The 21,366-nt window shown below is 47.8% G+C and overlaps 2 protein-coding genes across 2 annotated transcripts; both read right to left on the reverse strand.

Annotated features, from left to right (window-relative positions):
• LOC110401900 (acyl-coenzyme A thioesterase 1-like) lies at positions 24 to 6,580 on the reverse strand. Its single transcript, XM_021403443.1, has 3 exons — positions 4,133 to 6,580; positions 2,548 to 2,750; positions 24 to 1,496 (listed from the first exon to the last, which is right to left on the reverse strand). The coding sequence occupies exons 1-3, from the start codon at positions 4,722 to 4,724 to the stop codon at positions 891 to 893; spliced, it is 1,401 nt and encodes a 466-aa protein (XP_021259118.1). The 5' UTR covers positions 4,725 to 6,580; the 3' UTR covers positions 24 to 890.
• LOC110401907 (acyl-coenzyme A thioesterase 5-like) lies at positions 10,705 to 16,205 on the reverse strand. Its single transcript, XM_021403454.1, has 3 exons — positions 14,505 to 16,205; positions 12,837 to 13,039; positions 10,705 to 12,381 (listed from the first exon to the last, which is right to left on the reverse strand). The coding sequence occupies exons 1-3, from the start codon at positions 15,220 to 15,222 to the stop codon at positions 11,800 to 11,802; spliced, it is 1,503 nt and encodes a 500-aa protein (XP_021259129.1). The 5' UTR covers positions 15,223 to 16,205; the 3' UTR covers positions 10,705 to 11,799.

The following is a 21,366-nucleotide window of genomic DNA, read 5'->3' on the forward strand; positions in this document are numbered from 1 at the left end:
CGTGTGCACAAACCAACCACTCCTCGAGTTAACGTTTCACTTTAATGAATTAGAAAAGCGCAAGGTGCATTAATAACTTGTGGAATTCAAGCGCTGGATATAACCAACTAGCTGCACACTCTCAGCCTGCCTTTGTAAGGCACCAAAGGGTTTTTCAGGTAACTGTGAAGAGTCACCAGCACCACCCTAGCAACACTCAGTGCTTTCTCTTTCAAGTGTATGCTCGCGAGCCAAAAAACTGCTCAGCATCTCCAGAACAGAACCCTGCTGCTCCCCAGTCCTCTGAGAAAGCCAGAGGGGAAGCCTGTCTTATCAGTTTTACTGGCACATACCCAGAATGAGCTTTCAGGCTATGGGCTGTTGTCATCTCTAAATGGGAGACTTGCTGTTAGATATTAGATATCAGAATGGATGGAGTTAAGGCAGACATACAATTTAGTGACGTGAGATAAGATTACTAGATGTAGGAAGAGACAACAGCTGCTTCCAGAAAAAAAACCAACCAAACAAACAGTGCACTGTCTCTGGTAAGGACAGTGGCATCCAACACGCTTCCTCTGAGGAAGACTTACAAGGTAAATTTTCATCCCACTTCTCAGCTGATTTACCTTCCACTTAAACTCACATTCAAAACAAACCCAGCCCTGCCATCATTGTATTTCCACATCTTTCCTATACTACACACAATGGGAGGCCAAGATATCACTGCACGTTAAAGGAAGGTGTGGAAAGGATGCACCTCTCGCCCACCATCTGCTCAGAGAAAACCATCTGTTTATTATCTGATCCTCTCTGCTCTCATTCAGAGCCCTTTAACAAAACAAATGTGAAACAGAATGTGAAAAATGTGAAACACTAGCATCTTCCTCTGTACTGTAACCCAAATCACATCACAGCTTATTGGCTGTCCTGGAAGGCTCACCCTCGAGGTGTCTGTGGAAGAAGGCCTGGATCTGCTGCCAGGCATCTATCTGTGCCTCACAGTGCGCCTTGGGCTCCCCACCCCACATCACAGGCATGCCAACCAGCAGGTGCATTGACGCAGCACACATTGGGAAAAAGGGGGGTTCGATATAATGTCCTGCCCCAGGATAACAGACTATCTCAGGCTTTTCCTTCCCATGAGCTTGTAAACGTTTGCTCCCCTCAACTGCAAAGAATTCACTTTTCCAGTTGTGATCATCCTGGCCAACAATGAACAAGAAGCAACACTCGGCCTTCTCCAAGGGGATAAAGCTCTGGCGGTCAGGCCCTTCTAATGGATTGTTAAGTGCATCAATGATATCACCAATCCCAGACTTGTTGACCTTGATGCGTTTTGTGTTGACACTCAGGGGTGGAATGGTGACATCCTTGTAGCGGAGCACTGCGCCCACATTTGCCACTGAGCCATTGATCACAGCGGTGGCCGTGATGCCCTTCAGGAAGGAGGCCATTGAAATGCACAGGTCACCCCCCTTGGAGAAGCCAAGCAATCCAATCCCTGGACCTTTAACCTGGAGGGCAAAGAAACAGAAATCACAATCAACAAAAAATGCAAGCCATTTCTTGAAAGTGCTGCCATGTTAGCACAGTTAGACAGCGTCCTGATCTGCACTCCAGGTATAGGCATCTAAGGTCCTACATACAAGGGACCCTGCAGCACTGTTCTGTGCTTGATTTACAACCACAAGCCCTGCTGAGACTGCAGCAGCATCCTAACAAAACTGCAAGGCCTTGTACAGGTTAACTTCACTTTCTTTTACACAGACAAACTGTAACGGGAAAGCTAAATGATCTTACAGGGTGCTGAAATTCAGAGTGCCAATGTCACAATAGCTCCAACATTCAAAGACTCTCAGGGCTAAAAAGGCTCTGAGATAGCACTGAAATTTCGTATCTTTTGTGCCTTATCACCAGCAATGACAAGCTCCACACCCACCGAGTCTGAAGCACAGGAAGGGGGGAAATTTGAAAACATGGCTAAAATTTTGGAAGAAGATGCAGGGCTAAGCAGGGCTCTCTTCCAGGAGGTGCCAACTTAGGAACCCTGACTGCTGAGTTCACAGCCAGCTACCGAAAACCATGCTCACCACATACCAACATTTGGAGTGACTGTAACAGCTTACTACAATACATGGCAACAAATGTGTATTTATAGACTTCCTTGAGCCCTAGATCACAGGAGCGTATCACGTGCTCCAAGGTTAAAAAAGACATTTAGTCCTGAAGGACATCCTATGGAATGTAAACTTAACAGCCTCACTGGAAGTCTGATGTGCCTCAAGGCAGCTGGTTCCCTTGTTACAACACTGGGTTGAGTGAAGCAGAAATGACTAGTATGTGACTTCATGTCACTGTGTCACCTGGAACAATACAAACAAAAGAACTGGAATTAAATGCCAGATAACCACTGTAATGGGAGTTAAGGATATCAAAGGAATTACTTACAGCTGACTTGAACAGAGATGCTATTCTAAATACAACAGCTCTTCCCCACCTGCAGGGTGATAGGACCTGACTAATGACAGTTCCCTGCAGTGAGACTGTGTCAATGTCTAAGCAAACCTGGTTGTGTTGTAACATATAGTTAACAGCTTCTTCAAAATATTCCAGATTGAACTCCTTCATCCCTTTGGGGAGATCTTCATAGCCATAGAAAGCCAGAGCCAGCACAGCGAAGCCATAGTTGGCCAGCAGGCATGCCCTGTATTCAGGGAGTCCTCCTCCAGTGCCATACAAGTCAATAACTCCCGGAAAGGGACCATTTCCTGCAAGAGACCACAAAATGGGACACCGTGACCTATCATTTCTCATTTATATCCCAAATTCACAGGCCTGGGAATGTGTCTTCAAAAAAAAAAAGAAGCAAAAAAAAAAAAAAAAAGTACAGAATGGTACTAAGCATCCCAAATTCTGTGCCACGTTTCAGTAAATGGCTGCATAGCTTCAAGATTAAACAAAAGCACAAAGCAATCACCTTGCCAATGTTTTAGTGAACATCAGGAAGCACATGGCTGGCAGGGAAGGGATAACAGTCACAGCTAGCTGACTGTATCATGTAAACTCACTGCAAACATAACAAACTCTGCTCCAAAAATACCCAGGAAGCTTTTCCCTACTGCATTTCTCAAAAACTGGACCCAAAAATCCCATCTGCGATGGTTCCAGCTTCTCACTTTCGGCGTAAATGCACTATAGCCAGTTTACTCTGCCACTAAGGGAAGAAAATATTTGCAACCAGCCTTGCCACTCCCATGAGGGAGGCTGAGAGCAGTTGCAGCAAACTGATGAAGAGTATAGAAAGGAGGAGGCCACAAGGGAGATTTCCATTTCTGCTTAGAACAGAGGAATCCCCATGTTTCCACATGACCGTGCAGAATTTGAGGAACAACTGGAAACTCACCTCCAGCCACGGGGTGTAAGAAAAGGAGGTGCTGGCTGCAACACGTACGATTGCAGTGCTAACACGAAGGAGATACCAGGAAGAGGCAGGGAAAGAGACAGGGGAAGGGAAAGAAAAGCATATACTACGTAGAGACCCTCCTTGACCACGTGGGGTTCCAGCACAAAACCAGAGACATGCCTGGTGAGAGCCTCTGGGTCACAGGGAAAATTAAAGGTGGGAATGTAGTGGTGTTGGTAATAGCTGTAAATGAGCACCTGATCAGGATGAGAAATGGGAAGAGGTTTCCTACATAACACTAGCATAAGTCTGGGCAGCTGCTAAGAGGACAACACAGGATTTCTAAGGCAATCAAAGCTCTGACAAAAATGCCGTAACGGCAAACGTGTGTAATGCTCTGCTTGACCTTCCACTCACAGATGGAGAGAAACGGGGCAAATTTGGCAGCAAAAAGCAGCTTGGACTGCAGCAACTCTGAAATGACTGAGTTGGGAATCTGGAGAAAGGCTAGGAAGGGAAGCAGCACAGTTAGCACTTTTAGAGAGCAACCTCGTAGATAGGGTACACGAGGAGGAGCGTGGCGAGCAGATAAAAAAAGCTGGCTGCGCCGACCGGGTTGCACTAGCTGGCGAGTCCTAACTCCCCGCTGCGCCTGCCACCGGGCCGAGGGGCCTCCTGGGGCCCGAGGAGGGCACCGCCAGAGGAGGCGGCACGACGGAGGAAGGACGGGGCTGCGCCGGTACTCACCGGGGGGCAGGAAGAGCGTTGCCCGGATCCTCCCCTCTCGCACCGGCACCCTGCGCACCCCGTCCCGCAGGAACGCCCGCTCGTGCTGGGCCTGGGCCAGGAGCCGCCCGGGGCCGTCCCCGTGGCCCTCCAGCACCTCCAGCTGCAGGCGGAAGGGGGTCAGCACGTCCCTCTTCACCAGCCGCCAGAAGGGCTTGCGGGGCTGCAGCGCCCACAGCAGCCCCATGGGCTCCAGGCCGCTGAAGCTGCCTCCCGGCAGCGCGGGGCAGCGGGCCAGGTCCAGCTCCCCATCCTCCGCCGCTTGGTACCGCGCGTGGGCCTCGAACAGCTCTCCCGCCTCGTCCCGCAAGGACGCCCGCAGGGTGACCTGCTGCCGCGGGCCGAGGCCCTGCACGGCGATACCCAGCGGCTCATCGAAGAGGCTGCGGGTGGCTGGCGAAAAGCGGATGGTGGCGGCCATGGAAGAGAGGCCGCGGGCCGGGGACACCCCAGGGATCTGCAGGGGGCTGTGGTGCTGCGGAGCGGGGCCGAACCGGGAGAGCCACTTCTGCCAGCAGCAGAAGCTCGCTCGGCACAATGTAAGGGCGCCCATTTGCCCTGTGGCCCCGGGGCGCGTCCGCCTCCTTGGGCGGGCGCGGAGGTGGGCCGGGCCGGGCTCCGGAGGGCAGCTCGCCTCGGGGACGGTGGGAGGGTCCGGACCTAGAGGAGCGGGTCGGAAGCTCGTCACGGAGACGCGGGACTACCGGGCAGGGACGTTGGGTGTTAAATACGAACATATTAATATGAAATACTTCTAATTTTACTGCTGCGCTCCGCCCCTTGTGGCTTGAAAACCTCCCAAACACTTGGCACAGGCTTCAGACGTCCTCGGCGCTTGGCGTTGAAGGCTACTTCCAGCGCGGGTCGTGCTGTGCTCCTGCCCGCCCCCGCCTCCCTGCCGACTTGTTGGAAGGGGCGACTTGGAATGGGATCCATCCAGGGTGGGTGGCTGGGTGTGTATGTGTGTGTGCTTCCTCTCCCGTCAGACTGGAGTCTTCTCGCTGGCACACCTTAGTGTAAGCCCAGTCTCCCAGCTGCAGAGAGTGGCACGATCTGAAGGAAGGTCCTAGGAGAGCTTCCTTTTCCTGAGAAGAGGCAGATATCCCATGGTTTTTAGGGATCTGCAATAATTTAAATTTAGAACGTCAGTCACAGGTCAAGTTCATGCTGTGCTTCAGGTGGTGAATGAGGAAAGTGCAATGGCCATCCTATAAGAATCTTTTGAGGAGAAGGGCTGTGCTTCCTATTTGCTGTGCTTTGCATATATGTCGGCAGCAGTGCTTCTTGCTGTTTCAGTCTTGTTTCTTAACATACTCTGGCTAATTTACTTCTCAGGTCAGAGATTCTTCTGCTGCACTGCTGGGTTGAGGCATAACGCAGGTGTTGCTTAATGTTTAAAGCTGTCCAAATACTTTTAGTTGTTTGGCTTGTGAAATGAGTGCCTTGATTACTATCTATAAAAGAGAAATGCCAAATCGCAGTATCAAGTCTCTTAAAAGTTTCTAGGCCACAGTAGTGGCATCAGTATGTTTGCAGGCATAAGCCTCAACCCATTCTGAGAATTCATAAAGGACTACAAGCATGTACTCTTTATTACAACGTTTAGCTATCTGGAGGAGATGTATCTGCTAAGTTTGGGATATATTTCTATGCGAAGTTTAGGATGTGCTGCAGGTGTTTGTTTTGTATACTGGCCTGTCTTATAGACTAGGTAGCTGTTACAGACAGGTACTGCAATACTGCTGTGCTTCACAGAAAAATTTGGAGCAAACCAGTCCCACTGTATTGCAGCAATAATCCCCTCTTGCTAGAGTGAACATGGATGTGACACATGAGCAAGGAAGGGTAAAACTGAATGAGGCACGACTGTAAAGAATCTGGGTATAATTGGCAACCACTGCAGAGCCAAGAGTCCTTCTCAGTTACAGATGCATTGTTCTACAATAATGAAAGTTCTGAAAGAGAAGGTGAATCAGAGTCAGAAAGATAAGTAGCAACAAAATCTGGAGCCTGGAGGCCAGGTTGTTGTGATCAACCAGGTCATCTCCTTATGTGACATCTTCATAAGGAGTAGCATCAGCCTGTGTCATGATTTCTGTTGGTGCTGTGTTCTGGATTTAGGAGGAACATAATGTTGATAACACACAGATGTTTTAGTTGCTAGAGGGTAGTGCTTACAAAGAGCCAACAATGTTTCAGCTTCTCACACTGCCTTGCCAGTGAGGAGGCTGGGGGAGCACAAGGAGCTGTGAGGGGACGCAGCTAGGACACCTAGATTGACCAGAAGGATGTCTCATACTGTATGGCATTGTGCTCAACGATAAAACTGGGTTAGTTAGCTGCCGTTGCTCGGGGACTGGCTGGGCATCCATCGGCAGGTGGTGAGCAATTGCATTGTGTGTCACATCGTTTGTGGTATTTTTCATGTCATTGTTTCTTATTTTCCATTTTTGTTTCTTTCTTATTAAACTGTCCTTATCTCAACCCACAAGTTCTTGCATTTTACTTTTCAGTTCTCTCCCCAATCCTGTTGTGTGTGGAGAGAGTGAGTGAGCAGCTGTGTGCTGCTTAGCTGCCTGCTGGGTTAAACCACAGCAGACCTTTTGGTGTCCACTTTGGGGCCTGAAAGGTTGAAGTAATGTCAGATCTGACCTGGGCACGTTAGAAGAAATTTGCTTATATTTTTTTATAAGTATTGTTTTCATTTACTGGTTGCTAGTTACAATGGTGTCTCAAGGTTGTTTTATGTAACCACTCTCCTTTTATTTTTATCAACTCTAAGGGCTGGCCAAAAGTTATGTTATAAACAAACCAATAACACTACACACTCACATTGCACTGACCATGAACCTAATCTGGTGTTTGTACTCCATATCACCACCATCTTTGTAATTCAGTAACCTTCTCCTGGAAACTATTAACAAGTACATTCTTTACCTTTTCTTCTCAGTGAGCCAGTCTGGGTGAAGGATGAGGCTGGACACTTTCCCCTTCCCATTCACCTTTGTCGTCTCCGTCTCTGCCAGGATAGTTTACAATAGTTCTTGAGAATTTTAAATATCCTTGGGATGGTCAAACCAGCACAATCCAATTTCTTTGTCTCTTGTGTATGTTTCTGGTTTTGTCTAAGGTTAAACAACTATTTTAAAATACTACCCAGAAATCTGTGATGATGCAAGATGGTTACAGGTAGCAAGGTGTATGGGAGGACACAGGTGTATGGGATGTAGGTATCTGTCACAGTTGCCACCTCTGATGGTTTTAGACTTCATCTCTGAAGACCTATGGAATCCTAAAAAGCTGACAAAATGCTTGAAAAAAGTATGTCCTGACTCTGGCAGTGCTAGAGGGTTACAGCTCACCACGTAGTGCTGGCGTCTGGCCTGCACCTATCAAATAATAATCATATTATTCAGCTGCCTCAAGGGGTAGAAAATGTCTCTGGCTCTGACACAACTTGTGCAACAAAGTCCTTCTTTTGGGTCCTTTCTCAAAAAAACTGGTTTGGTTTAACCTGGCAGGCAGCTCAGCACCACACACCCATTTGCTTATTCCCTTCCCCCACAGGTTAAAGAAAAATTGTGAAATCTCATAGGCTGATATAAGGATAGTTTAATAAGAAAGAAAAAAAAAAAAAAAGAGGGAAAGAAAACAACAGCAACTGTGCGTGCCCACACTCCACACTAACAAGGTAGCTTGCAAAGCCAAAAAATCTTTGACTTAGAGTAAGCAGTGCTCAGCAACAATTAAAACATAAGTGTGCTATCAACATTATTTTCCTCCTAAATCCAAAACACGCACAGCACAGTACCAGCTACTATAAAGAAAATTAGCTCTATTCCAGCCAAAACTGTGACAGACTGACATTTAACGACAGCTAAAGAAGAGAGTAGAAGAAGGGCTTGTAAAAGAGCATCCACATAACAACTACCCATCATATGGGCACCTGCTGATGTAAGAAAGCCATGTTGTTTCCAAAGCTGACCAAAATCATATGCAACACCAAATGCAAGGCAAGAGTTGGTGTACATAGCTGTGGATTGACTCTGTGCCGTAACACAGGCACAGATAAGAACAACAAGTTCAGCAGTTTGTACAGAAGGAACAGAGGAAATATACTGCAATGTATCATGCAGTGCAGACAGAATAGCTGGAAGCAAGTTTTCCAGTTGAGTGTCAGAGGCAAGAGCCATCTACAGAAAGGATAAGATCTGGATTGAGCAAGGGTACATTCTGGAGATCAAGCCATGGGATAAAGGAGCTGTTCCATAAAAGATGGTCATGAGATTCACCGTCCTTAGGGACTGCAATAGGGAATCAGTTACCAGTCAGATAGTTTCCTCAGCTTCCTTTGAGATAGGATGATGAGGAACACACTGGAGAAGCATTTCCCTATTTTGAGTATGAGATTCAGCACTTGGCATGTGACCTGCTTCGTTAGTGTGAGAAGACAAATCTGGGAAGATACTTGCTCCAAGATGTCCTGAAGAAAAGAAGGGTCTGGAGAGACAGGTGTCAATGCAAGTTCATACTCCCAGAGATGGAGCAGAGAGATGAACTCTTCCTGATGCACTGGTGAAACATCAATACAAATTCAGTCAGGGTAACAGTAATGGCACATCCTAGTTTAAATGAGAAATTTGTTCAACAAGTGAATAGGAGCAGTAGGACTTAAAAACAGAATAATCAGAAATAGGACCAAGTGAAACACTTAGGGAAATTGTAACAGGAGGTGGGATGGATTATCCTGCGATACCCACACCATTTGCAACTTCAGAAGACAAGGCAATGTGCAGTAAGTCAGAGGCATGTGAAGTGGAACAAGAAGTCCTAGTACCAAAGAGACAAGTTACAATTTTCTCTGCAACAGGGCAATTCAAATAAGGTTCATTTGTAGAGCTAGTAGTGGACTCAATTTCCTCCTCCTGCTCATCCAGGTTATCTCGAAGGTATGGGGAGGGCTAAATGAGAAAAATAACCTAAAGATTTAGGTTATTAAAGGTAATCCACAATATAATAAGTGGATGATAAGAGGATGATAAGGTCATCCACAGTATCTAGCTGTACAAGAGCAGCAGTATGTGTGACAGAAAGATATCAATGTTGAGATGGATTCATTTGTTGATCAGGTGATTTTGCTTTTACATTTTTATTGTCTTAGCTTTTCCTGGGAGTCCTTTAGGCTCTGAGTTTTGTGATGTAGTGCACTGTTCAGCTGCGTCATCTTACCAACTGAAACAGGCAGCACACTGAGTCTGTGCTACCTTGCTTTTGTTTTTTTTTTTTTTTCTTTTTCTTAAATCAAATTTGAAAGTATCAAAAGGAAATTGTTCAGGGGGATCATCCCAGGTATAGCTGTTTCATTATTAAAACAAAACAAAACAATAACCTTGCCAATTTTAGTAATCTTTGTATATATATTGGGCTGGGCCCCATTAGGGGGAACCTCCCTCACTTTGGGCACTCCGGTGCCGATTTGTATTCAGTCTCACACACACACACATGCCATAAGGTCAAATTTCAGGGAATCCCGGCCTGCGTATTATCCTTACCAAAATGACTTTTGCCAGCCTGCGATTTTAAAGGTACCTTTTATTTACTTGCAAGATTTACTTTTATTCTGAGATGTTGATTTGCTGTTCAAATCTCAGCCCACATTTTAATCACAATTTTAATGACAACCCTCCCAGGGTCTCAGCCTATATTTCGGTCTCACCAAGATGACAACCTGAGACTTGAGTGTCTGCCCACATTTAATCCACACTGATATGGCTTGTACGGTGAGTATGAGCCAAGGAAGGAGACAACACACAGTAGGGGTCTGATGAAGTTGCACTCTGCCTGATCTGGCTGTTCTAGTTGAGGTCAGAATAATTTGTCAACAGAGCTAGAGCAGTTGAGTGTGGTGGTGAAATTATTGATATGTAAGATTTGAAAGGTATGGCTGAGAATTTTATCCAAACAAAAGCTAGCTGTCTGTTTCCAGTGCCCACTTCTACCTCCACTTGTGAGCTAAGATAATACCGGTGTGACTCTCCTACCGGGCTATCAGAGAGCCCTCTCTGTTTTGTCAGCTGTGGCTGGTAACAAGCTCCTTAAGGACTGCATCCCTCCTAGGCATGGGTACTTGGCCTTTCTAATGCTGTCTAGAATTAGTCTCGAATAGTTATCTAGAATTTGTTTTTGCCAAGAATATACAACTGGCTTTGCTAACATTAGAAAGATTTTCCTCATCTCTGTCCTTTATTTGAAACAGTACTTAAGAGAGGTCTCTGCAGACACCTAACAGAGAAGAGGGGAGCAGAAGGGCTGTTGCTGCCCTGATGTTTTCTTAATGTGTTGTAGTTAATAAAGCCTCTGTCTGACTCATCTTAAATTGTACTCTCGTTATTACAGGCTTGGAGTCACCATATTCTCTGGCACTCACGGTGCCGTGACTCAGATGGCTCATTTTGTGCTGCAGCTTGGAGGAATTGCAGCCTGGCTCCTCAGAATCCTAGGTGCCACCCTAAAAAAGGTAAAGCACTTTAAAAAAACAATCCCTATTGGGATATCAGTGAAGATATCATATTGTTTGCAGGCTCTTTGCTGTACTCAAACATGATCATTATGACTTTAAATACAAGTCAGTCCAGAACCTGAAAGACAGATGAAGTAAATTTAATTGAAATTGAAAAATTTGGTTGGAAGATCTTGTTTATTGGGGTACATGTAAAGTCTTAATTGTTTGGAGAATTTATTCCAATTTGTCTGCAACTGTTTGTGACTATCTGGTTAGTTGTATGTGTGTGGATGGGAGAAACTGCTAAGATGTGAACCACTGACCAAGTCTGAGACTTAGACTGGATCTAGCTGCACTTAGGCCAACAAAAGGAATGTAGAAAGCAAGGTGGTTCGCTCTGAATCTCGTGACTCAGTGGGAGGGTCCCCTCATGCCTTTGGTTCCTGTTCGAGCTGCTCTAGCTCTGTTCCCAAATTAGTCTGACCTTAACCAGCTCTAATAACAAAGCTGAAAAGTTTCTGCATTTTATGGAAGAAGAGCACGATGATTGTAAATATGGCTTTTTGCATTACATGTTAGAGCTGGAAGTATACATGAAGCAGAGCACTTTCTTCTGAAGGGCAGATGGAAACAGAATACAAACAACCCTTCCAGAGGGCTAGCCAGAGACACCATGGCATCCTCGCTATAAAATCCATTATTGCACACTTCCAGCATTCTCAGAGTTCAGAAACATTTTCATTTGTGATATTTACCATAACAGTGGTGAAATCTATGCACCAAAATTAGTATTTGGAATGTCTTGAAGTGTGAGTTGTGGATAGTATATGCACGTGGAGGCCACAGTAATTTGAAAAGCACAGTCAAATATAAAATTAGAAAACAGATGAGAAAAATAACTTTTCTTCCTATCACCTATTCTCCATTCCTTTTCTTGACACTTGAGCAAAAATGTTCAGGGTAAAAGTGAACAAGAAAACCTAACTCTTTTCTGAGTTATGGTTGTGCAAAGTCATTGAAGACACCGTAGCTGTATTGGTACAGCTGCAAAAGAGAGTTGACCTGATAAAAGTAAAATAATTCATCAGATCTGTTTGTTCAAAGTTGTGTGTTACTTGTATACACATCACTTGTCATTTAGATGTTTGTAGAAAAAAGCCTGTATCTGTAGCCAAGCATGAACCTGTGCTTTAGAATGAGCTGTGCGCTCTCCACCCAGGACAGCTCGTTTTTGATAAAGGGGATGGTTTCCTATTGGATAACAGGGTGAAAAGGGAGGGTCAATGTAGTGCCCTGCTCCGGGGTAAATGAGTGTCTGAACATTTTCCTTCCCTTGAGCCTGCAAATACTTGCAGACTTCAGTGACATAATACTTACTGTTGATAATACGATCATCTTGTCCAGCGATTAATAGTAAATGTGCCTCAGCTTTCTCTAGTGGGATTAGGCTTTGGTTGCCAGGGGCTTTAAAGGGGTCAAAAATGACTTCAGAGTAATCAAGGATATTGTCATCATAAACCTTGGCACGCTGTTCATCACATATCAAAGGGGGGATAGTTTTATCCTTGTAGCCCAGAGGAAAAGCTGTAGTGGCCACAGGGCCATTGATGGAAGCCACTGCTGTGATATTCTTCAGGAAGGCAGCCATGGCAAGAGACAGATCACCTCCTTTGGAGTGACCGAGCAGACCAATCCCCGGTCCCTTTACCTGGTGGATAGGAGGAAAGCCCCATCAGTACTGAGCTGAAAAACACAACAGCTAATTACTGGAAGGGGATGTTGTGTAATGTTGAGAGTTTACACAACAGTACAAAGGAGGGGATGGCAATGGTTAGTTTTTCTGCTGGACAAGTGCTAAACATCGCACCGAAGGAGAAGGAAAGAAGGGTGGTGATTCATGAAGGCTCTCCTGCTCAACCTCTCCACCTTGTTATGTCTCAGCTGTCTCTCTTGGGAGTACTTTGGGATCTCTTTCCACCACCCTTCCAGTGCATATCTGTTTAGTCCTTCCTCTTTTCTAGGGCTCAGACACCCTGCAGATGCCAGCCATGGGGTTGGGCAAGCGTCCAGCAGCTTCACCCTGAAGATAACTCAGGTGTAGGGATAGGCACTCCAGGGAAGAAGCATTCCCTGGATCCCAGGGGCCAGGGAGTGTGCTACTACCTGTGTGTGCTGCAGCATGTAGTTCACTGCCTCTTCAAAATATTCCAGATGGAGTTTGGTCGGCTTCTGAATCAGATCCTCATACTGGTAATAAGCCAGGGCCAGTGTGGCAAAGCCATGATTGGCCAGCAGGCTGGCTCTGTGCTCCCAAAGACCTCCTCCAAGTCCCTCTATGTTGATGACTCCTGGAAAGGGGCCTTGTCCTGCAGCAGACAAGAGCAGTATTGCATTAAATTAGCCCTTTTAATGTTTCTTTGATTTAAAACACATAAAACCAGATACACAATAGGAACTGCAGAAGACTGTGTTTTTTGGGGAAAGGACATGACAAGTCACTCGACTATTCAATGCTGCCTGCTAAAAAGACCTCTTCCATTACTATTCCTCTACTGTTTGCATGCAGGTGAGAGCACATCAACTGGCTTTACATAGACTGAGCATTCAAAGCAGTGGCTGTGTACCACAGAGAGCAGGATTGCAGTTGCCTGTGACCCATGGCTTAGCTGAGTGTAGCACAGCACTGTGGGCTTACAATGAACATGCACAGAAAAGGTCCTAGCACTGGGTAAGTCTGTGCGGGTGCTGAAGGGAGGTGGGACAGCACTGTAGCGAAAGCCATTTGGACTCTCCACTTTTGTATGGCTTTAGGTCATTTGCTAAGTGGTATCCAACTCCTAAATGGCTGCAGGATGAGAATAAAATCCTTCTGTTCTCTGCCTAGGAAACATTTCAAAGAGACAGGGACTGTGGCAAGAGTCTATAATTTTAAAACACACACTGTTTAAAGGAGCGGGTCTGGGGACACTGAAAAAATGAGTCAGCTTACTGTAAGCAGTGCAAGTGAAGGGAAGCAGGAAAGTTTGGAAACAAAATGTGTGCAGGTGGCTTTCTTAATCTCCTGGTCAACAGGCAGGGGAAGGACCCCTGGCCTCACTGCCAAAGGGGATGCTGAGGATGAGAAGTCAGCCATCACACGCCCTGGACCCTGGCAAGGAGGTCTGTGTTTAGCAGCCCAGCCCGTATTGCAACCTGGTGGTGTCTTGAGCAAGTCATACACCTCCAAAAGGAAATCCTTTACTAGGGCTATTCAGTATTTGTCTTTTCCTGCTGGAATGGTTTCTTCTCCATAAAAGTTCTTGAGTCCCTCATCTTCCACATTTCACATAATGAAGTTGTCCACAGGTCATGGGTACCAACAAAGGAACTCGAACATAGTGAACCATCGTCACCACATAGTGGCTGCTGTGCCATGAGGAGAGGGAGCATACTCTAAACCTTCCAGGAGGAGGACTCCCTGGCTTTTCATGTGGACACAGCTCTGGGCAGCAAGGCAGGACTGGCACATAGACTCTCTCCGCAGGTCTTTATCTCAGCCTCTTGGCTCCAGAGGCCTAGTGCCACACTCATTGTTGCTTGCTGTGCGTTCCTCCACATTTGTACCCTCAGGCTCTTGGAAAGAATTATTCCTTTGCCTGTTTCTGTTACCTTGTTCTAGCATTCATGTGGCTAGGTGAATGTAAATGATGGTCAGATGGGTCAGTGGGATGGTAGGGAGGAAAACAGGGATGGGAGTTTTCATGGGCTCCTCTTTATGAAGGTCATGAAACAGCTTGCCCTGACAAACACGATACTTTTAGAAAAAACAGGATGGCTACAGCTAGTACTCACCGGGGGGCAGGAAGAGCGTTGCCCGGATCTTCCCCTCTCGCACCGGTACCCTGCGCATCCCGTCCCGCAGGAACGCCCGCTCGTGCTGGGCCTGGGCCAGGAGCCGCCCGGGGCCGTCCCCGTGGCCCTCCAGCACCTCCAGCTGCAGGCGGAAGGGGGTCAGCACGTCCCTCTTCACCAGCCGCCAGAAGGGCTTGCGGGGCTGCAGCGCCCACAGCAGCCCCATGGGCTCCAGGCCGCTGAAGCTGCCTCCCGGCAGCGCGGGGCAGCGGGCCAGGTCCAGCTCCCCATCCTCCGCCGCTTGGTACCGCGCGTGGGCCTCGAACAGCTCTCCCGCCTCGTCCCGCAAGGACGCCCGCAGGGTGACCTGCTGCCGCGGGCCGAGGCCCTGCACGGCGATACCCAGCGGCTCATCGAAGAGGCTGCGGGTGGCTGGCGAAAAGCGGATGGTGGCGGCCATGGAAGAGAGGCCGCGGGCCGGGGACACCCCAGGGATCTGCAGGGGGCTGTGGTGCTGTAGGGGCTGCAGAGCAGGGTTGGTCCAGGAGAGCCACCTCTGCCAGAAGCGGGAGGCAGGTCGGTACAATGTGAGGACAGTCATCTGCCTCTTGGCCCCAGGTCGCTTCACACTGTTTGCATGTGGGCTGGAGCTTCTTGTACAAGTGCTGCTTCCCACACACAGGGAGGAGAACCCTGGGCAGGGACTGCGTGGGCCCATTCTGGCTGCGAGGTTTTCAAGGTTGCCTGGAGCTGTGGCTGCAGCCCTGTCAGTGTCTGTAGTAGGGCGTGCTCAATGCAGTCAGTGCTCTGACACCATAGGAGCATTTCCAAAGGCTGTCAGCTTTGCCCAGCACTGGCAGTTGATTTACAGTGTGCAAATGTGCTGTGGTGGCAGTCCTCAAAGCCAGGCCTGCTTGTTATTGCTCCTTGCAGGACTGGACCCAGTTTCTCCCACAGGCTCTCCCTTGCATCTCCCAAACTTGGCCAAGCAGCAGGCTCCCTACAAGACAGATTTCTGTTTTGCTGTCTGCAGACCTGCAGGCAATGGACACCACAGACTGGGAGCATTTTGGCAGCTTTCTTCTGCCCGCTCCCCCCATGAACTGCTGCCCAGGGCAATCCCACCCCCAAGACACAGTCCTAACATAGCATAGTTGCCTTCTGCCAACTGTAGGTGTGGGACAGTCTTGCACCTCTCGCCAGATGATAGTAGCTGGTATGAGAGGGCACATTGTTAGCATGAGGGCGTCGACTGGGTCTGTCAAGAGAATCAATTACAAAATATGCTGGGTAGGGAAGGGAGTTTCATTTGCTACTAATTCTCTTTTGCCAGTTCCGATCTCTTACATAATAAAGATTTTTCAATCCAAACACCAAGCATGAGATATAAATCTTTTGGGAGGAGATTACAGAAAGCAGAATTGTTTCTTGGATGGCCAGAGCACACTGGGGCCAGGAGTGGAGATTACCAGGCAGAGCATGTCCTTCTGGAGGGCAGGTGAACCCAAAGGTGCAGAAGACACAGCTTTTCCGGAGGGAAGATCTTATTCCCAGCAGCCTCAAAGCTCTTAACTGAGGGCACCAGCACCTTTCTTCTAACATCCCACATTGTATACTTTCTGCAGTTTAGCAGTTGGAGATGTTCCCATTTGAGATGAGGCATTCATAGAATCATAGAATCATAGAATCATAGAATCATAGAATCATAGAATCATAGAATCATAGAATCATAGAATCATAGAATTAGCTACGTTGGAAAAGACATACAAGATCACCTAGTCCAACCATCCACCTACCACCAATAACCCCACTAAACCATGTCTCTCAACGCTAGATCTAAATGTTTCTTGACCACCTCCAGGGATGGTGACTCAACCACCTCCCTGGGCAGCCCATTCCAGCGCCTGACACTCTTTCAGAAAAGTAGTATTTCCTAATGTCCAGCCTAAATCTCCCCTGGCGCAACTTGAAGCCATTCCCCCTCGCCCTGTCACTAGTTACAAGAGAGAAGAGGCCGACCCCCAGTTCACTACAACCTCCCTTCAGGTAGTTATAGAGAGCGATAAGGTCTCCCCTGAGCCTCCTCTTCTCCAGACTGAACAATCCCAGCTCCCTCAGCCACTCCTCATAAGGCCTGTGCTCCAGACCCCTCACCAGCTTCGTCGCCCTCCTCTGAACACGCTCCAGGGCCTCAATGTCTTTTTTGCAGTGAGGGGCCCAAAACTGGACACAGTACTCGAGGTGGGGCCTCACTAGGGCTGAGTACAGAGGGAGAATGACTTCTCTACTCCTACTGGCAAGACTATTTCTGATACAAGCCAGGATGCCATTGGCCTTCTTGGCCACCTGGGCACACTGCTGGCTCATGCTCAGCCGAGAATCGACTAATACCCCCAGGTCCGTTTCCTCCACACAACTTTCCAGCCACTATGCCCCAAGCCTGTAGCGTTGCCTGGGGTTGTTGCGGCCAAAGTGCAGGACCCAGCACTTGGTCTTGTTGAACCTCATCCCGTTGGCTTCAGCCCAGAGATCCAGCCTGTCCAGATCTCTCTGTAGGGCCTCTCTACCCCCAGGCAGATCGACACTTCCTGCCAGCTTGGTGTCATCTGCAAACTTACTGAGGGTGCTCTCGATGTCCTCATCCAGGTCATCAATAAAGATATTGAAGAGGACAGGCCCCAGCACCAACCCCTGGGGAACACCACTTGTGACCGGTCGCCAGCTGGATTTAACTCCATTCACCACCACTCTTAGGGCCCGGCTGTCCAGCCAGCTCCTTACCCAGCAAAGGGTGTACCTGTCCAAGCCACAGGCTGCCAGTTTCTCCAGGAGAATACTGTGGGAGACAGTGCAAAGGCTTTGCTGAAGTCTAGGTAGACCACATCAACAGCCTTTCCCTCATCCACCAGACGGGTCACTCGATCATAGAAGGAGATCAGGTTGGTCAAGCAGGACCTGCCCTTCACAAACCCATGCTGGCTAGGCCTGATCCCCTGGTTGTCCTGCAAATGCTGCGTGATCTCCCTCAGGACAATCTGCTCCATAACCTTCCCTGGCACCGAGGTCAGGCTGACAGGCCTGTAGTTCCCCGGATCCTACTTATGACCCTTCTTGTAGATGGGAGTCACATCGGCAAGTCTCCAGTCTTCTGGGACCTCTCCAGTTGACCAGGAACACCGATAGATGATGGAAAGCGGCTTGGCTTGGCATTCATTGTATACATGGTGAAATCTCTGTACCGAAGAGCTGAAGATGGCATATAGATGAGGGGACCACAGTTCAGTGGAAAGTACAGACATTTATCTGAAGTTCACAAACCACCAGGGACATAACAGGATATTGCATATGATCTACGCAATTAAGATCAATTCAAATACTATTCCTTTTCTCAATGCCTGACTGAAAAAGGTCAGGGAAATAACAAGAAATGTAAATGCAATTCTAGTGGCAGCTGTATGTGAAGCCATGTTACTGGATTTAAACTGGTGCAGGTGTGAACAACACTAATTCCATAAATGAAAAGGCATCTGTTAGCTCAGGTCTGTCAGACCTGGGCATGCTCAGGGTAGAACAAAGCAGAGACCTCTTGCAAGCATCTTCCTGGTCCTCTGCGTGAATTTTGAGCAGCCTCATCCCCCACCTCAGAAGGTCATTTGGTTCAAAATGGACCCCTTGTCGCTTGGTACAATGGTGAGAAAGGAGATTCAGCAGTGGGGATTTTATTTCTTTGAGGTTACAAGGCTTTGTTTGTTTGTTTAACAAAAAAATTGCTTTTGCAGAAACAACTTGCCTGTGCAGTGATGAGGAAGAGTTGCAAATGGACTCGTACCTCTAGAGCTTGTTGAGAAGAGTGGTTTCCCCAATACTTCAAAGGCTGCCTTCAAGACTCAGTCAACTAACGCTGAACTGAATACAACCTGAGCCAAATGTCAGCGCAGCTTTTTAGCTGGAGCGCAGTTGAAGGTAACTGGTGGGGATATTGAGATACGCTGAGGAGCTGCACAGAATACATAGGGGTGATGGCACTCGCCAGGTCTTCTGCCGTGTTTGCTCCATGTACATCAGTTCACATCTCTGCTCTTTGGTCCTGTATTGCTGCACTCCAGCACTTCAGACACTAGTGCTCCCGGAGGAAGAGGCATATATAGCAGGCATCTGTTGGATATATCCTAGGGATGCAGTCCAAGCAAGCCATGCCTTGCGTTATGGCATGCTGAGCTTTCCCTGCTATTAGCAGTGCTGTGGCCTGATGAAACACTTCCCCAGATCCCTCCAACTAGTGTTTTCAGAGGGTTTGCATCAAGCAGCAGGGGTGACTGTCTATCCCACTGCCTGATGGGGCAGGCAGGTTCTGGCTGCTTGGTGAATCCTGGTGCTCCACAGTGGGGAGATTTGTGGTCCCCATCAGGATGGTCCTTGTCCATACCATCCTACATGCAGGCAGAGTTACTGCAAGTGAGGGACACCCGAGCGCTGATAGACATCAAGGCTGCTTGGAGCCATAGCTGCAGCTCTGCCAGTGACTGCAGCAGGGCAAGCTCATGACGGCTGATCCTTTGGCACTGTGGGAGCATCTCTAAAGGCTGGCAGCTCTGCTCAGGCCTGGTGTCTCACTGCTAAACAGGCAGTACCTGTCAATCCTGTCAGGTCAACTGCCACAGGCACTGTTTCCAAATGGCAAGTCCAAACACAAGGCACAAGGTTCTTGATAGCAATCTGCCTTCAGGCTTACTAGTTGTTATCCTCAGAGCAACAGACTCAGAGGAAGGCACAGCTGCAGTCCCCCTCCTTTGGATGTTAGTGGTATTGTACTGGCACATCTGTGAACAGGGTTTTACTAGAGAAATGTGAAAAACAACCTACAAATCAGGTGATACGCAGCCATTTCCTAGCTCATGTGGTAGGACTCAAATACAAGAGTACACCAGTTAGACACCCTCCACTTGGGGGCATGTGTGTCTTGCAGAATAAATTCATGGAACAGCTCAGATAAGTGTTAAATGGCACAGCAACTTCACTGTTGCGAGACAGAATTCAGTTTGTCACTAGGTCTGAAGTCCTCAATAACATTTAGGCATCTCATTTTTTTTTCTCAGTGGAAGTTAGTATGGTTATCATGACCAGAAGACCACTGTACATCAAGAAGTCAGTGATCCCCAGTACAACTAACCTGAGCACGACCAGACCTGTGCCACATTGCACATACAGCACGGCCTCCAGGCCTGTGTTGTGCTGCACAACCCCTCAAGCTGCAGGACTCACTCGGCCAGCTGCTCTTAACTGGAGAAGCCTCTGCGTAGCTTGCATTCAGTACGAGTGAGTATGCTGCCTCCATGGCCTTGCCTTTACAGTAGAATTGTAGAACACCTTGAGTTGGAAGGGACCCACAAGGAGCATGGATTCCATCTCCTGGCTCCACACAGGACCATGCAAAGTTCAAACCACGTTTCTGAGAGCATTGCCCAGATATTTCTTGAATTCTGGCAGGCCTGGTGCTGACCACTGCTCTGAAGAGCCTGTGCCAGGGCCCGGCCACCCTCTAGTGAAGAACCTTCTCCTAACACCCAGCCTGACCCTGTCCTGACACAGCTCCAAGTCATTCCCTCAGGTCCTGTCACTGTCACCAGAGAGCACAGAACAGTGCTGCCCATCTGCTCCCCTTGTGTGGAGCCATAGGCCACCACTAGGCCTCCCCTCAGCCCCCTCTACTCTGGATTGAACAAACCATGTGACCTCAGCCACCCCTCATACGTCTTCTCCTCTAGACTCTTCACCATCTCTATAGCCCTCCTTTTGACATCCTTTAACAGTTTTACGTTCTGTATTGTGGTGCCCAGACCTGCACACAGAGGTCAAGGCGAAGCCACACCAGAACAGCGCAGACCAAGACAATCCCTCCCCTTGCCTGGCTTGCAGTGCTGGGCTTGGTGTACCCCAAGGTACAGCCGGCCCTTTTGGCTGCCAGGGCACGCTGCTGACTCATGCTCAACTTGCCATCAGCCAGAACACCCAGATCCCTTTCCACATGGCCGCTCTCCAGCTTCTCGCTCCCCAGTCTCTATGTGCAGTCAGGGTTGCCCAATCCGAGGTGCAGAATTCAGCACCTGCTCTTGTTAAATTTAATGTATCTGATGATTGCTCAGCCCTCTAATTTGTCAAGATCTCTTTGCAAGGCCTCTCCGCCCTCAGGAGAGTCAACAGCTCCTCCCGGTTTATTATCAACAGCAAGTATCTTTTTAGATATTAACAGTGCAGCAAGTTTTCGTGCACGCATCATTTCTGCTTGATTATAAACATGATAAACAGAGCTGTTTCCTTTAAGAAAATCCTCTAATAGGTTGAATGACCAAAAGAGAAGCATCTCTGCTATGTGCTATCTGCATGGCATTGTACTTGTGGGTCAGTCCTGTCTGACGCTCAGCACCTAGAGGGACCTAAGATTATCAAAGCTCTTAATGTTAGCTCTAATAGCATTTTTAAATGATTACCTCACAAAGTCTTAGTCTTTCTTACTGGGATCATAACCAGCCAACACCTCCCACTGCAAATACAGTGACCATCACCAAATATACATCTAAGTAATGAGAGTACTTCCCACTATCACGCAGTTTGCTTTACAATACTTGAAAAATACTGACAATTTGCAGACTGTAAAAAAAAGTTCACTGCTTTCTGAAGTTACCTAGCGTGTAATAACATGGCTGGCAAAGCCATGCAGAGTTGCTCTTAGAGCAGATGCTTATTTTAATCAGAACATGTCATTTCCCTACTCAGGTCAAAGCCCTTCTGCCCCCCGGTCAGATGCTGAGATCAGCTTGCTCATTCACACCTAGCGGCTGTAAATTTAAAACAAGAGACAGTA

This window comes from Numida meleagris, chromosome 6 (assembly GCF_002078875.1).
Source record: "Numida meleagris isolate 19003 breed g44 Domestic line chromosome 6, NumMel1.0, whole genome shotgun sequence".
NCBI classification, from domain to species: domain Eukaryota; kingdom Metazoa; phylum Chordata; class Aves; order Galliformes; family Numididae; genus Numida; species Numida meleagris.

Coding starts and splice junctions, on each gene's coding strand:
- LOC110401900 (XM_021403443.1), bottom strand. CDS start 4,724: ATGGGCGCCCTTACATTGTGCCGAGCGAGCTTCTGCTGCTGGCAGAAG. Junction 2,751..4,132: donor AACGCTCTTCCTGCCCCCCG/GTGAGTACCGGC, acceptor GGTCTCTTGCAG/GAAATGGTCCCTTTCCGGGA. Junction 1,497..2,547: donor ATATGTTACAACACAACCAG/GTTTGCTTAGAC, acceptor TTTGCCCTCCAG/GTTAAAGGTCCAGGGATTGG.
- LOC110401907 (XM_021403454.1), bottom strand. CDS start 15,222: ATGGGCCCACGCAGTCCCTGCCCAGGGTTCTCCTCCCTGTGTGTGGGA. Junction 13,040..14,504: donor AACGCTCTTCCTGCCCCCCG/GTGAGTACTAGC, acceptor TGTCTGCTGCAG/GACAAGGCCCCTTTCCAGGA. Junction 12,382..12,836: donor ACATGCTGCAGCACACACAG/GTAGTAGCACAC, acceptor CCTATCCACCAG/GTAAAGGGACCGGGGATTGG.